At 40.7% G+C, this 15137-nt stretch overlaps 1 protein-coding gene across 5 annotated transcripts in view; it reads left to right on the top strand.

Moving 5' to 3' along the window:
• LOC111148567 (ribosomal protein S6 kinase A5) overlaps window positions 1–15137 on the top strand; it is a 183409-nt gene that overhangs the window by 63854 nt on the left and 104418 nt on the right. For all 5 annotated transcript variants that reach the window (XM_022505233.1, XM_022505232.1, XM_022505237.1 and 2 more), the window contains exon 3: window positions 8677–8895. In XM_022505233.1, the coding sequence (XP_022360941.1) occupies window positions 8677–8895 (219 nt within the window). The remainder of the gene's footprint in view (window positions 1–8676; window positions 8896–15137) is intronic.

Here is a 15137-nt window from a genome sequence, read left to right on the forward strand (position 1 = left end):
GACTGAGTCACCCAGGTGCCCCATAATTTTCTATTTAAAGGAAAGGCATATAAATTCAGCTAGAACAGTGGCTTTCAAGCTCTTCTGATTATTACCCATAGGATAAAATAGGCACATTTTGTATTACAGCTCAGTATGTGTATTTATGTTATGCATATAGACATACAGACATATGAACACACACACACTTTTCCACTAACACTTACATGGTGTTTGTTATCTGCCAGAATGCTCATATTAATTTATTTAATCCCACACCTTATAATGTAGGAACTATTACTATCCCTAGTGAGGAAATTGAGACACTGTTATCTTTATTATTATTATTATTTTAGAGAGAAAAAGAGAGCACAGGTGGGGGTGGAGGGAGCAGAGAGAGAGGGAGAGAGAATCTCAGACTCCCTACAGAGCACAGAGTCCAGTGCGGGCGTAATCTCACAGTCATGACCTTAGTGGAAACCAGGGGTCAGACGCCCAACTGACTGAGTCACCCAGGCTCTTATCTTAACTGTTCTACCCAGGGTAAACAGTTTTACCTAAGGTAAAGAGTTATCTTAACTTACCCAAGGTCATATAGTTAATAAATAATACATCTAGGGCTCAAACTCAGGCAGTCTAGCCCAGAGTCTGCGGATTAACCATTGCTCTGTACTACCCTCTTTTCCCCTCCTATGTGCTCAGATTTGTTTACATTCATATATACATACACAGGTGCATGCATATATGAAGAGAAAACAGAGGTTCCATGAAATACTTGCAGTATATTTGGCTCTCTTTTTAGTTTTTTAAACTGCTGTTTGAACCCACTAAATTGATACCATCGTCCACTCATGAGTCACAGCCCACTGTTTGGAAAAAACCTGTTCAGAGAGGCTCGTGACAAGTGCTGAAATTATCGAATGGTTCTTATATTATGACCATTAAATCATATCATGAGAATAGCGTCTTTGACAAAAGAGGTGGCGGTATTATTGAAAACACATAATTGTATTTTTGGTCTCTTTAGAAAGTGATACACATAAGGTTAAAGTACTTTACTGATAGAACCGAGCTGCTGCTATGGTCCAAGTGAGGTGCTTCCTGTTGCTCGGTCCACACAGGGAGATTTTGGACAATTACTGTGATGGACAAAAATGTTTCTTTTACTCTTTCTTTTTTTCTTTCTTTCTTTCAGAGCGGGGAGGGGCAGAGGGGGAGAGAGAGGGAATCTCAAACAGGCTCCACAGACAGCACATGAGCCCAAGGTGGGGCTCAATCTCACGACCCTGAGTTCATGACCTGAGCCAAAACCAAGATTTGGATGTTCAATGAGTCACCAAGGAGCCCCAATAATGTTTCTTTTTGATTCTAAGGTCTGATTAATCCGATGTTTCAGGTGAATCTTCAGAAGTACCAGATTATGGTTAGTCGGTATTACTGTTGCACTGTGAGTGTGTGTTTTTGTGGACGACTGTGCTGCAGTAAAACACTGCGGGGAAGCTGCTTCCCTGGGGTTGGTAGTGGCGGGTGCACAGGGGCTTCATACCTACCCCTGTAGCATTAACTGTGTACCCTCGGCTCGCCTGTTGACTCGGGTACCATTTTCCAAGAGCAGTCATGAAACTCAGAATTCCATGACTGTCTTTTTTGTTTGGCTCCATTTCTGACGTTGCCATCTTGGGATGAATGAAGTTCCACAGGGGAAGAAGGAGGGAAGGCAGGTGGCCTGTCAGTCCCCAAGACATAGCACACATGGAAAGACAGAAATGTTTCCCCAAGTTAAATTATATATGAGAAAGGGATGGGGCTAGGCATTGTAATTCGTTCTTCTGTGTTGTAGCAGATTACAAAACAGTGGCCATATATGGATGTCATTGTGTTAGGACATTTTCCTGCTCTAGAACGGTGGCATCTAAGTTTCCTGAGTTCACTTTCACCAGGAAATGTTGCCAGGAATCATGTTTAATCCCCAAATTAAAAGGGATTACTTCATGAAAGCTCATTGTTCCTTCCTCAGAGGAACAGAGTTGGCTGGGTATAGCTTTGCACCGCAGATCCGCATTACAGGTTTCTTTTGTTAAGGACTCAGCTTCAACTTTCCATCAAAATTATCACCTGAGAGGAAGGTATTTGGCTGTATACTAGAGAGCTCTTTGTTTGGTCCAACCCGTTCACTAGCTTGTTTGTCCATTTTTCTTTTTCACGCGCTCAGCATTGAGTTTCCCTGATGGGGCAGCTTCAGTTACTTGCTAATAATGCAAAGTGAGTAAAATTAGACAGTGTAGGGTTTAGTGGAATTTACGGTCAGTGGAAGTCAGACAAGGAAGCAATCATACGAATAAATGAAAAGTGTTTCTGATCATTCCTGTGACAAAGAATGTGTGGTGTCATGAGAACATAGAATTAGAGGAATTGTGCTAGTCTAGGAAGTCAAAAAATGTTGGCTGTCTGAAGGAGTCAGCTAAATGAGGTGGTGAGAAGGTGGAGAGAGGTAGGAAGTCAGATCCTTTCATTATATTAAGGCTTCTCCCTATCTTAAGGACAGTTGGAAATCAACTAAGCTGAGCCAGAAGGGCTATATTTCTCTCAATAGTTTAGATGGCAGGGCAAAAGTATTTACCAGGTTGAGGATAGAAGTAAGCTGGGAGGCGTAGTTAGAGTGCCTGATGGCCAGGTCCCCCTTGGACAAGATGTCAGTAATCTGGAAGGAGGAGAGAGGGATGGGGTCCAGCAGTGATGAACATGATCCTCTCTCATCTGACATGATTGGTACTTGTGGTTAATCAACAAAGGTTGGTTAAGGTGGAAAATCACTTTGAAAGGGTATATATAAATACTCTGAACATATTATTTTCACTTAAAAAGGATAGATACGTATTCACTTACCAGTCTTTGTTGTAGGCACAGAACCTTTGAGAAGAAGTTCTTAAACAATAGTTTATTTTCTATAAACTACCCTTGTAGTGCATCACCTAAAATTAAGATTCAGATTTTTTAAAGTGGAGTGAGAACCAGACGCATTTGAAGTACTCTGAGTACAAAATCTTTCTAGATTTCCACAATTTTCCCCCAAGCCTTTTATAGTGTTCCGCCCACACCTAGCTTTTCAGCAGCTCTTTTTTTTTAAGTGTCTTGCTTTTATGTAGTTCTTCCGAAGTATTCAACCTCATTTTTCTCTTTTCTTTAACATTTGCATTTTAGTGGTTTATGTAATATATAGTTAAATTACATAATAACAGTAACATCTACAACAGGAATCAATGGATAAGGCCACGAGTATCTGTGAATGGTAGGAAGTAGACGGCTGAGCTGCACAGAGACAGAAGTGCACGGGGGAACCAGCCAGCTCCAGGCTTTCAGTGTGCAACAGTGTGTTGGACAGAGGGAAGGGGAGGTCTCATGTCTAAGGGGAAGTCACTAAGAATTTCTATCATATATATTTTTTTAAAGGCTGCAGTTCAAGTACAGTAGCTTCTGCTACAAGTTTGGTATGAACCCAAAGTGTGACATGGCTGATAAGCAGTGTGTAAAATGTACACAGTTTTAAATAGCATTAAGAACAGTTTGAGTGGGGCGCCTGGGTGGCTCAGTGGGTTAAAGCCTCTGCCTTCGGCTCAGGTCGTGATCCCAGAGTCCTGGGATCGAGCCCCACATCAGATTCTCTGCTCAGCGGGGAGCCTGCTTCCTCCTCTTTCTCTGCCTGCCTCTCTGCCTACTTGTGATCTCTGTCTGTCAAATAAATAAGTAAAATCTTTAAAAAAAAAAAAAAAAAAGAACAGTTTGAGTGACAGGAAACAGTGATCTCACAGTGGCTGAGCCATTTGGACCCCAGTGAGAGCAGCATGTCCTAGGTGAGCACTGTAATGAAGTAAATAAACCAGAGGCCTGCTAGAAAAATGGTCCTTAACCTCTTCCTCCAGAATAGTGCTTGTACACGTACGTAAATGTTACATGAATTTGATCTTAGGGCTTTCTGAAGTGATTGCTGTTATAGTCTGTAAAAATATTTTTTACCAAATTGTGAGCTCATTATCATTTTAATACAAAGATGAAATGCTACTTCTTAAAACTTTTTAATGAATTCACATTTTACAAATAAAGTGAAAAGATCAGTTTAATTATGCTCAAAATAAATTTCAAAAAGTAGTTGAAATTGTGAGATGGCTTTTGAGAGGGCAGCATGAATGTCATCTTGTTTTAAAACTGTCAGTCAGTTTTAACTTTTCTTTATTACAACAATTGCTGAAAACCTGATTCATAATGGTAATTGTGGCAAGAGGAATAGGATTCCTATATTGGAAAAGCAAACCGAACCTACTCCACAGAGCTAGACGTTTCCCCACAATTCTTGGTTTTAGTTCCTTTCACATTACTTGCTTTATCCTCAATCCATTGAGGTCATCGCCAACAAGGTTTGCCAACATTGTGCTGTCTGTGTTGACCAGGATAGAATTCTAAATCCACATTTCAGTTTGAACAGAAGTAACTTTCCTAAGATAGCTGTAGTTTTCCTCTGAGCCAGCTTTGGAGAAGTTTACCCACGTTCTCCCCTCCCAAAAATGGCTGCATGGCTAGACAAGGACGCAGGTCTTCAGCAGAACCCAAAATGATGTCTCTAGGGCCTAGAATTGAAGGATTTATTTCATTCCTATGATCACAGGTATCTATCAAGCTAAGTCAGGAATTAAGCCTTCTTGTTATGGATTCTTAGAATTGACTTTCCCTCAGTCTCAAAGTAAGGAGAACTTCTACTTCTCCATCAAGCCCTATAAGACTGGTCTTCTGGAAAACCATGAACTCCATGCCCTCTTTTGCTCATATTTCTTAGTAGAGTATCCTGAAAAGGCCCTAGTGCTGATGAATTCAATAAGATTCACAGCAGTACACGGGACTTCTGTGAGGATTGCTGATAAAGCATTTGAAGTCCTTGCATGTGGATGTGGACGTTAAAGTCATGCAAAAGCAGGAAGCTCGGTCTCTTAAGTAGAAAAGCCAGATGTGTTGCCAAACATCCATTTAGGGGCTCCATCTGAGCAGGAAGTACTGTTGTTTATTTTTTATGGCCAAAAGAGTTTTCACCATTGGTAGCCTCTCCAGTTTGCAAAAGATGCTTTCAAAATTGGAATTCTTTAACGATGTCAGCACACACATAACGAACAAAAGCCAGGAGTTGGCTGTACTAGAAGGCAGGTGGTCATTCATCTGGTTACAAACAGAAAGGATATAATATTGCTGTCAAATTCCAGTTCTTGTGGCCCCTCTTAAAATACTGGAAAACACGTAGGTGGTTCTGGAGTGGATGGTGCTATTCAGTAGAAGGACTGCTTTACTCTCTCCCTCTATACTAATCTGCAAACCAGCCTACCCAGGGAGGTGTCTCCTATAGTGACTGTGTTTTTTTCCCCCCTGCAGTGTGATAAGCAGCCTTATGGGGGCTTCAAAAACAAGGCCATTTGGACGCAACTGTGTTTTAGGTAGGCAACCTACTCATAAGATCCTGTTTGTCTGAAATATTTGTTATATGGAATGTTATAAGGCACTTCTCGAATTTTGTTGACAAAAGCATCTTTGGCACTTACTATGTGATAAAAGTACTTACTGTAGCTTTAATTTATCATGGCAATTATAAATAAAAACAGAAGATTTGTAAGCTTTATCACACTTTTTTGCCTGAAATTTTTTGATAGATGAGAAAGTAATTGTATTGGCAGGCTATATGTAGACTTTAGTTTATGTTATTGGCAAGCTTCTGGATATCATCACATGGCAAAGAAGATGACTGTTTATTATTTGACAGATAGTATATAATGTAGCAATAGGATGGTTTTATGTTATTTGACATATCCATTATCCTATGTTATCTTATATTTATGTGGAGAGCATAATAGGACATATTTTTAAAGTAACAGGAAAGAAATCAAAGAAAAATTGTTTATAACTTACAGAACACATGAGTGGAACCTCCTAGTGGTGAGAAGTCTCAAAATCATTTACTTTAAGATTAGTTTAAGGAATAATGACATTTTGCATAGGTGAGATGGCATGATGGTGATTTTAAATATTTAAAAAATTATAGAAGAAGGGTAATATTCTTTTCTGTAAGTCCAAAGCATGTAGAAGGACCAACAGATAAATATTATAAAAGGCTTGTTTCCACTCAATATAGGGAACATTTTCTGACATTTCCATCTCCTCTCTCCATCAATGAAATTGGTCATTTTGCAAGATTTTCTCCTCTTAGAAGTTAATAGCGCTGTGTCCATTCTGCCACTAAAACACCTAACCTCTGTTGTCACTTCTGTTTAATGTCTGACTCCTTCTTTAGTTGCGTGTGAGGTCATTCACTGAAGGGAGGCGGATGGAACATAGTTCAGAGTGTGGGCGTGGGGCTGATTGGGCAAGTATGTTCTTCTCTGCTTCAGTTTCTCCATCCGTGCAATGGAGGTAGTCCTCCTCACCTCCTTACAGGGATGCTATAAGAAAGGAGTGAGTTAATGTACTTCTGAAGCACCTGACAAGTACTTAGATGTCAGGTGCCAACATCCTGCATTGGTCAACACTTACGCTGAAAGACTAGCTACATATAAGCCGAACAGCCATCTTCCATCAATGACAGAAGATTTTCTTTGTTGGAGAAGATATATGGATAACATAATTTCTAAGGAGCATTCTGGAGATGGGAATCTCAGAGAACAGGAATTCAGGGCAGATGCCGTGTGTATGTAGGGAACACAAAAGCCCCATACTTATAGAGGACTTCACTTTCTACTGAGTTTATATAATGGCTGACTGTGGAAGATACAGCACATTTTATTAGAATATTTTCTAGCTTCATTTCAGTGCTTCTGAATAGATAAGCTTTTTTTCATTTTTATACTTCAGTTTAATTTGTCAGGTTCTGAAAGTTGTCATTTTCTTTTTTTGGTTCATTTTCACCTCATTAAAATCTCAGTCTATAATTATTTTATTTACAATGAGATAAGACACAAACCTTTTGTGAACTTTCTCTATATTCCAGAATGTGTTCAGTATGTTTATGGTAGTGATTTTACTGAAACCCAGAGCATCGGACTTCTAGTATTTGTGAAGAATCATTTTTTAAAATTCATTTTCAGTAGAAAGTGTGGTTCCCTGAGCTTGCATCGATTCTGCCACTTCTTGCTCAAGTCTTTGGGCCTCTTCCTTACATTCCTTGAACCCATTTCCTCACCTGTGAAATAGAATTACTCCAAGTACCACCATCATTGGCCATTCTGAGGATTAAGTGAACCAATATGTGGAATATGTTTAGCACAGAGCCTGGCATAGACAAATTCTTTAGGAAATGTTGGCTTTCCTCCTCCTCAGGAGTATCGCAACCTTTCTCTGATCCTTATGTCTGTGTATATCATCTGTTGGTACTCATTTACTTCCCGAAGGACTGACCTGAGTAACACAGAGCTTCCTTAAAGCTCTGTCCCACTAGTGAGTGGATCCAAACAGAACTGTGTGCTAGCCACTGTGAAGGTGTGGGCAGAGTGCAGGGAAGCACTGGTCTGGGTCGGAACTTGGACTGGCTCCAGAATGGTCTGACTAAAGTGTTGAACTTCAGAAGTGGGACTGGGCTTACCCATCCCAGAAGGTGCTTAGGGAAGAGAATTTATACACTGTAGAGATGAATTGGGGACCTACCCCTGCCCTCTCACAGTGGTGGTCCTGCCCTTCTGCCTCCCTCCTCCTTGTTCCCCTTCCAGCCCTCTCCCCTTTTCTCTAGTAAGTAGATGCAGATTCTGGCTCTGCCTGAGATGGACCCTGAGCCTTCCATTTCCCCCAGTTGGGGGAGTGGCACCGCACACAGGGTTTGCCCAGCTGAGCGCTTAGGGAAAACTTGGGGAGGCTGACCCACCGAGCCATGACTTACTGCCCAGAGATGTAAAGGGGCTTCTGTCAGCATTGCTGACATTTTAGGGCATTTTAATATTTTTTTTTAAGTCTGAAGATCTCTTTTGTTTAAAAGTGTCAGCTTATGTTCCTTTAGATTTTTCTGTAAGTATAGAGGGATACTTGATGTGTTTGATTTAAATGTATGAGATTCTTATTAAGAACTGTTTTCATTTGTTTACATCAACAGCAACACCTGGAGATTTTATCGGATGTCTAAAGTGTCCTAGTTGTTCCAGAATTGGGTTGTGGTTAATTGACCATAATAACGGCTAGTTTCCTACAGCTAAAAATATTGAAAGAATACCAGTAAAATATAACTTTGTCAGCAGTGGCTAGATATGTAACTACCAAGCTTTGGACCCAGAAATATACTTGGCATACAACTGAAGAAATGTATACAAGAACTATTTTTTAAAGATTTGATTTATTTATTTGAGAGAGAGAGAGAGAAAGAGAACACAAGAGAGAGAGGAAGTGCCCAAGCAGAGTGGGGGATGCAGAGCGAGAAGCAGACTCCTCGCTGAGTAGGGAGCCCGATATGGAGCCCCATCCCAGGACCCTGGGATCATGACCTGAGCTGAGAAGGCAGCCGCTTAACCGACTCAGCCACTGACTCAGCTACCCAGGCGCCCCTATGAAAGAACTATTTGAAAGAGAGGTCAAGATACTTTTTCATTCAAAGAATGTTTGTTACGCATTGTAACTTTCAACTTCCAAGAAATTATCGTTGTGTGTGGTATTTTAGTTGTTTTTATTTTTTCTTCTCATTTTCAGCTTATGGAAAAGTATTTCTGGTTCGTAAAATCAGCGGTCACGATGCTGGCAAGCTGTACGCCATGAAAGTCTTGAAGAAAGCCACAATAGTGCAAAAGGCCAAAACCACAGAGCACACAAGGACCGAGCGGCAAGTCTTGGAGCACATCAGGCAGTCACCGTTCTTGGTGACCTTGCACTACGCTTTCCAGACAGAAACCAAACTTCATCTCATTTTAGGTAAGTGTTCATCGTCGGTAGACTTCTAACGAGAACGCTTTCTCTTGGGTCTTGAGTTGCAATGAACGGAAAGGGCAGCATACTGTGGACTTAGAAGAAATGTTTTGACTTTCAATTCTTCTCTTTGTGGTGGCAATTCCTGGCACATCCTGAATTGCTCTGGATTTGGGACCTCCCAACCTGAAGGAATTTATATTCTTCTATTCCACATTCCTTTCTTAATCTCAAGAAATACTTGGGTCATTGGGTGTGTCTGCTTCCCTGGGCCCTGGGCTTCCGCTTACATGTGAGGAGCTGAATGGGGAAGCAGGCCACGGTTTCTGCTTCCGGAGTTCTCAGGAACGTCCAGGTTTAGGCGGACAAAGGGATATTTATGGAAATCAGTAAGTGGGAAAAATAAAAAAGAAAGTCTTCTATTCTTGGAGATCCTTTGCTTTTCTGGTGATAATCATGCACATAAAAGAGATGCCCACCAACCAGTCAACGGATCACTCCCATTTCTACCCACAGGCCCTTCCTGAATCCTTTCCTTTCCAAATAGCGTTGGACCATCATATATGAACTTCGAAAATGTCCTCTGCTACATGTTGCCAGATTTCTTTGCAGAAGAGTTGCACCATTTTCTGTTCCTACTAGTAGTAGATGGTGGTACTGCTAATATCTCACTGTGTCATCATTTGTTACAATTTTCATCCCATTCTTGTGATAATTTGCATTTACATGTTATGATCTCCTAGTTATGGAACTGTTCTGAGAATTAGATGAGCTAGAATTTCACATAGTTCTCTGTAAGCATGAGCTATTTCATGAGTGCCTATGGTATGCCAGCACCATGCTAAGTATTACCCATGGTGATCACTAACCCTCACAACAGTGCTGCTAGAGTCCCCCCATTAGTGATGCTGAACATTCAAGAAGCTGTATTTCCTGAAGTTACATATCTTGAGTAAACTTGAGATTGAAGGTTGGGACGTAGGTCTGACTCATTTCAAAGTCTGCCCAACAGTGCTGCCTATATTCTTTGATAACTGATCATGCAAACAGGTTCTTAAATATACTGGGCAATTTTGTTGAATGCACCTTGGAAATTATACTTTTGTAAATGATGCCTAAATTTGCATTCACTTTTTGAGTCATGAGGTTACACTGCAGGCTCAGTTTGCAATGCTAGGCTAGGCATCAGCTAAGAATCCTAAATCTCTTATGTAGAGAGACCAGATCCTCCCCTGCTCTTTCACAGTCCCCATTAATGTCATCGTCTGTCTGATGTTCCTACACATCAGTATCATTTGGCTCTTCTTTCTGCCTCCCATGCGTGTCTGCTTAGCTATGTTATTTACCCATTCTTAAATATGTATTCCTGGAATTTTTTACCTGGTTGCCAGGGGACAGAGCATTTTAATACAATGGTTTCAACTATTAGAGCAGCAGAAGTCTTAGCCCAAGGGAAAACACAAACGTTCAAATGGAAAACAAACAGAAATAAATACCACTACCTAAATCTAAGCTCAAGGGCACCAAGCCCTACCAGTTTATTTCTATCCCTGCCCTATAAGAATTTCCAGGGAGGCTTTAGGAACTCCATGAAGATTGGTTGAGAAATAATTACCTTGTTTAAGCTTCTCCCTTTACAGTGAACCAGCTCATAAAAGTTAAATCGTGTGCCTAAGATCGTGTAAGTGGTACAACCCAGAAGTAGCCAGAAGTAGCCAGAACCCAGCCTCCTAGACCACACCATCACGCAGCAGCTCTTCTCTGCCCTCTCCTCTCTCTTCTTCCGTTTCTCGTCATAACTGTACTCCGTCTTTTCTGTTTCTTTTTACTGTTTATTGTAAATAGTGTAGTTTTTGTAAATCATATTTTTAATTTAAAAGTAGAGGAGTGGAATATTTTGTATTTGATTAAAAAATTATAGTCTTTAATAGTGTTGCTTTTTAGCTGTTGGCTCTCCATTAATTTTGCTGTCAGTGGCCCATAAATAAACAAATGCAGAACAAAACAGGAAAGCCCGTTTCTCACGCCAGTTCACGAGTAGAATGTGGACTAGAATAGCACCTCGGCTCCCTCATGGGTGAGGCCATGCATTTGGAAAGCATGCCCTCTACTTCCCTGCTCTATGGATATAGTTAGCATAATTTCTTTTTGTGCGTGTTTATAGTTGTTATTCGACTTTAAAGACAAAACTTTTCAGAATCTTAGAACAATACTCTATTATAAACTGTCTTTATGGTTCAGTTTATGGTGCTTAGAATGTGCAGTAGGTCGAGTTTCCAAATATTGTATTATATATACACGTAGCCCTTGTCTTAGTTTACTCGAGCTGCCGTAGCAAAAGACCACACACTGGGGAGCTGAAACAACAGACATTTACTTCCTCACAGTTCTGGGGGCTGGAAGTCCCCGATCCAGGTGAGGGTGGGGTCGGCCATAAGGAAGTACTTGCCCCAGGCCTCTGTCCCTCCCTGGCTGGCACCTGGCCTCCCTCTTGCTGCCTCTTCACATGGCCCTCCCCTGGTGGGGCTTTCTGTGTTCAGTCATCCTCTTAAGAGGGATCCCAGTCAGACTGGATTAGGGCCCACCCCTGCTGGCCTCGTTTTGTAAAAGTATCGTAATTACCTTTAAAGACCCAGTCTTCAAATACAGTCACATTCTGAGGTACTGGGGGTTAGAGCTTCAATATATTAATTTGGGGGTGGATGGGGACCCAGATCAGCCCATAACTATCTCTAAAGTTTATTGATTAACTGACTTTATCCAGTTTTGTGTCCTCTTAGAGGTTAATAGCAAGAATTTTCATCCAGAGCTCTTCAGGGACCCAGCTGACCTTTTTGTTTGAAGAATAAGTGAACATTATAGGTCTTTTTTTTTTTTTTAAAGATTTTATTTATTTGACAGAGAAAGATACAGTGAAAGAGGGAACACAGGCAGGGGGAGCGGGAGCGGGAGGGGGAGAAGCAGGCTTCCCAGGACTCCGGGATCATGATCATGATCATGAGCTAAAGGCAGACCCTTAACGACTGAGCCACCCAGGCGCCCCAACATTATAGATCTTTTTAAAACACATAATCTATTTTAAAAACTATTTATTCCTACAAAAGCACATATGTGCATATAGAAAATACGGAAAAGCAAAAATAAGAAAAACATTTTCACTACCCAGAGTTTACATCCTTATATAGCATTTGGTTATTACTTAGTGTATATCCTTCTAGAACTTTTCATGTGTGTGTCTGCGTGCTTGTATGTTTTATCAGATGAGGTTGTCTTGTACCTACAGTTTGTAACCAGTGGGGTTTTTTGGTTTTTTTTTTCAGTTAATGATGTCTGCCTTTCCTGGTTAATAAACTTAAATTTCATTTACTGCGCAGTGGCACCAGCTATTTATTGTTCATAGTAAACCACTCTACAATTTAGTTGCTTAAACAGTGACTTATTTTCTCATAATTTTGTGAGTTGGCTCAGGGGATCTCTGCTGGTTTGGCCCCAGGCTGGCTCACACGGTGTGTGGCTAGCTGGAGAGTTGGCTGGGCTTAAAGCACCAAGACGATTTTGCTCTCATGTCTGAAAGTTGGTACTGGCTGTTGTCGGGGGCACCTCTCATCCTCGTGCAGTCATCAGCTTCTTCACAGCACAGCAGCATCCGGGCAGCTCATGAGAGGCAGCCAAGAGGCTAAAGGGAGAGGCTGAAAGGCCTCCCCAGGCTAGGCTCTGGAACTCACACAGCCCCACCTCTAACACACCACCAGCCCAGATTCAATGGTATAGAAATAGAGTTCACTACTGTTTTTTTGTTTTTTTAATTAAGGTATAATAGACATACAGCAGTTTATTAGTCTTAGGTACATAATGTAATGATTTGGTATTTCTATATACTGCAAAATGATTAGGTAAATCTAATGAATGTCCCTCATCACACCTAGTTACAGAATTTTGTTGTTGTGATGAGAACTTTGAGGATTTAACCTCTTAGCTATTTTCAGATGTGCAATACAGTGTTACTAACTATGGCCACCATGCTGTACATTACATCTCCATGACTGACTTATTTTTTTTCTGACTTATAACTGAAAGTTTGTACCTTTTGACTCCCTTCACCCATGTTGCCTACCTCCCCCCACCTCTGTTTCTGGCAACCACCTAACTGTTCTTATTAGCTTGGTTTTGTTTGTTTGTTTGTTCCTTTTTAGAGATTCCACATGTAAGTAAGATTGTGTGATATTCATCGTTGTCTAATTTATTTCACTTAGTGTAATGCCCTCAGAGTCCATCCATGTTGTCATGAATGACACGATTTCATTCTTTTTTATGACTGAATAATACTCCATTGTGTATACACGTACCATACTTTCTTTTTCCATTCATCATTGGTGGCCACTTAGGCTGTTTCTGTATCTTGGCTATTGTCAATAATGCTGCAGTGAATATGGGGGTACGTGGATTGAGTTCGCGTTTCTGTTTTCTTCAGGTAAATACACAGTAGTAGAGTTGCCGGATGATATGGTTCTTCTATTTTTTATTTTTCTTAAAGATTTTAATTTTAGGAAGCTCTACACCCAACATGAGCCCAAACTCATAATCCCAAGATTGAGAGCTGTGTGCTGAATGAGCCTGCCACGCACCCCTCTGTTTTCAATTGTTTGAGGACCCTCCATACCGTCTTCCACAGTGGCTGTACCACTTTGCACTCCCACCAAGAGCGCACGACAGTTCCCTTTTCTCCAAATCCTCGCCAAAGACTTCACTTCCTTATGAGGGAACTACAAGTAGTTTGTGGCCATCTACTACACAGGTCCATCCATGTTCACTTTTCACTAATCGTCACTTAGTATCCCTTGCAGCTGATTTGTCCAAACCATGACCCAGTCCAGGAACCTGAACTTGGTTATTATGTCCTTGACATTTCTTAATCTGGAGCATTCTCTTTTTTATAGTGGTCTGAGAATATGTCTTGTAGTATCTGTTAGTTCATCCCTCTGTCTGCTGGATTCCAGTAGTTGGGAAGTTAGAGCTCATCTTGATCGATTGACATTAAATGTTTTAGTTGGAATAAATCATAGGTGATATTGCATGTTTCGTATTGTATCACGTCAGGAGAAACCGATTATCAGGTTGTTAGTAATGCTGAGAATCAATTACAGAGGTGACAGTCTGCTCCCTTTAGAACAAGGCTATGTTTTTCCCTTAGAAGTGAAAATAACTTGTGTGATGTTTTGACGTCTTATGATTTTAACAATTAATACTCAATAATTACTTGCTTAAACCAACTATTTAATTATGAGTTACAAAATGGTGATTTTCTAAATTTATCATTTCTTCTATATTTATGGGCTGGCATTCTTTTGTCAAGTACGGCTTTTTTTAATCAGTCCTTGGTTACCCTGAGATACAGTTTCTAATGGAAAGGCAAGAGTCATTCCCTTTACCTGTCAGTATTCAAAGGAAGAAGTTAAAAAGCTAACTCAAATGGGACTGCATTTCAGGGTCCCTGATACCAACTCCCATTAGTCCTAACCAGAGGTAGCTTGCTCTGTTTACTGTTCTGACTGTTCTTTTCCTCACTTAGCGGTGTATCCTAGAGTGCACACTGCAGAAGTTCATAAAGACTCTCTTGTTCTTTTTCATCGCTTCGTAGTATGCCATTCTGTTCTGCAGTGTGTCTGACCAGTTCTCTGTTAGAGACGGGAGAGCTGTTCCTAATCTTTTATTTTATTGCTCCAGGTACAACTTGCACATGTCATTTCCCACTTGCATAGGAAAAAAACAGTACTTGATTCCTGGAAGGATCTGTATTTTGCACATACGCTTCCCTAGGAGGTGAACCATTTTACACTCCCGCCACATTGCGTGTGAGCACCATTTTTCCATGGAGTGCCGTCACACCTGGGGACATTTACGTGTCTCACAGGTGAGGCATGACAGCTCCGGGTAGAGCTGATGTACATTCTTCTTCTTAGTGAGGGTGAACATCTTTGCTTAGGGTTCAAAGGTCATTTTCTTTTTTTCCTGAGAATTATTTATTTGCACCCTTTGGCCATTTTTGTCTTAAGGAGCTCTTAGAGAGAATAACCATTTGCAATGTGCACTGTAAAAATTGCCCTGCTTTCCATTTGTCTCTTGACTTTATGATGTTTTTACCAGGTAAAACCTTTAAATTTACATGCGGTGGAATTTATTTTAAAACTATTTTTATGGCTTATGGATTTTCAGTCATAAGCCATAAAAGATCTTCTCAGCTTTGAGGT

Source organism: Enhydra lutris, unplaced genomic scaffold (assembly GCF_002288905.1).
Source record: "Enhydra lutris kenyoni isolate GAN:26980312 unplaced genomic scaffold, ASM228890v2 scaffoldscaffold20, whole genome shotgun sequence".
NCBI classification, from domain to species: domain Eukaryota; kingdom Metazoa; phylum Chordata; class Mammalia; order Carnivora; family Mustelidae; genus Enhydra; species Enhydra lutris.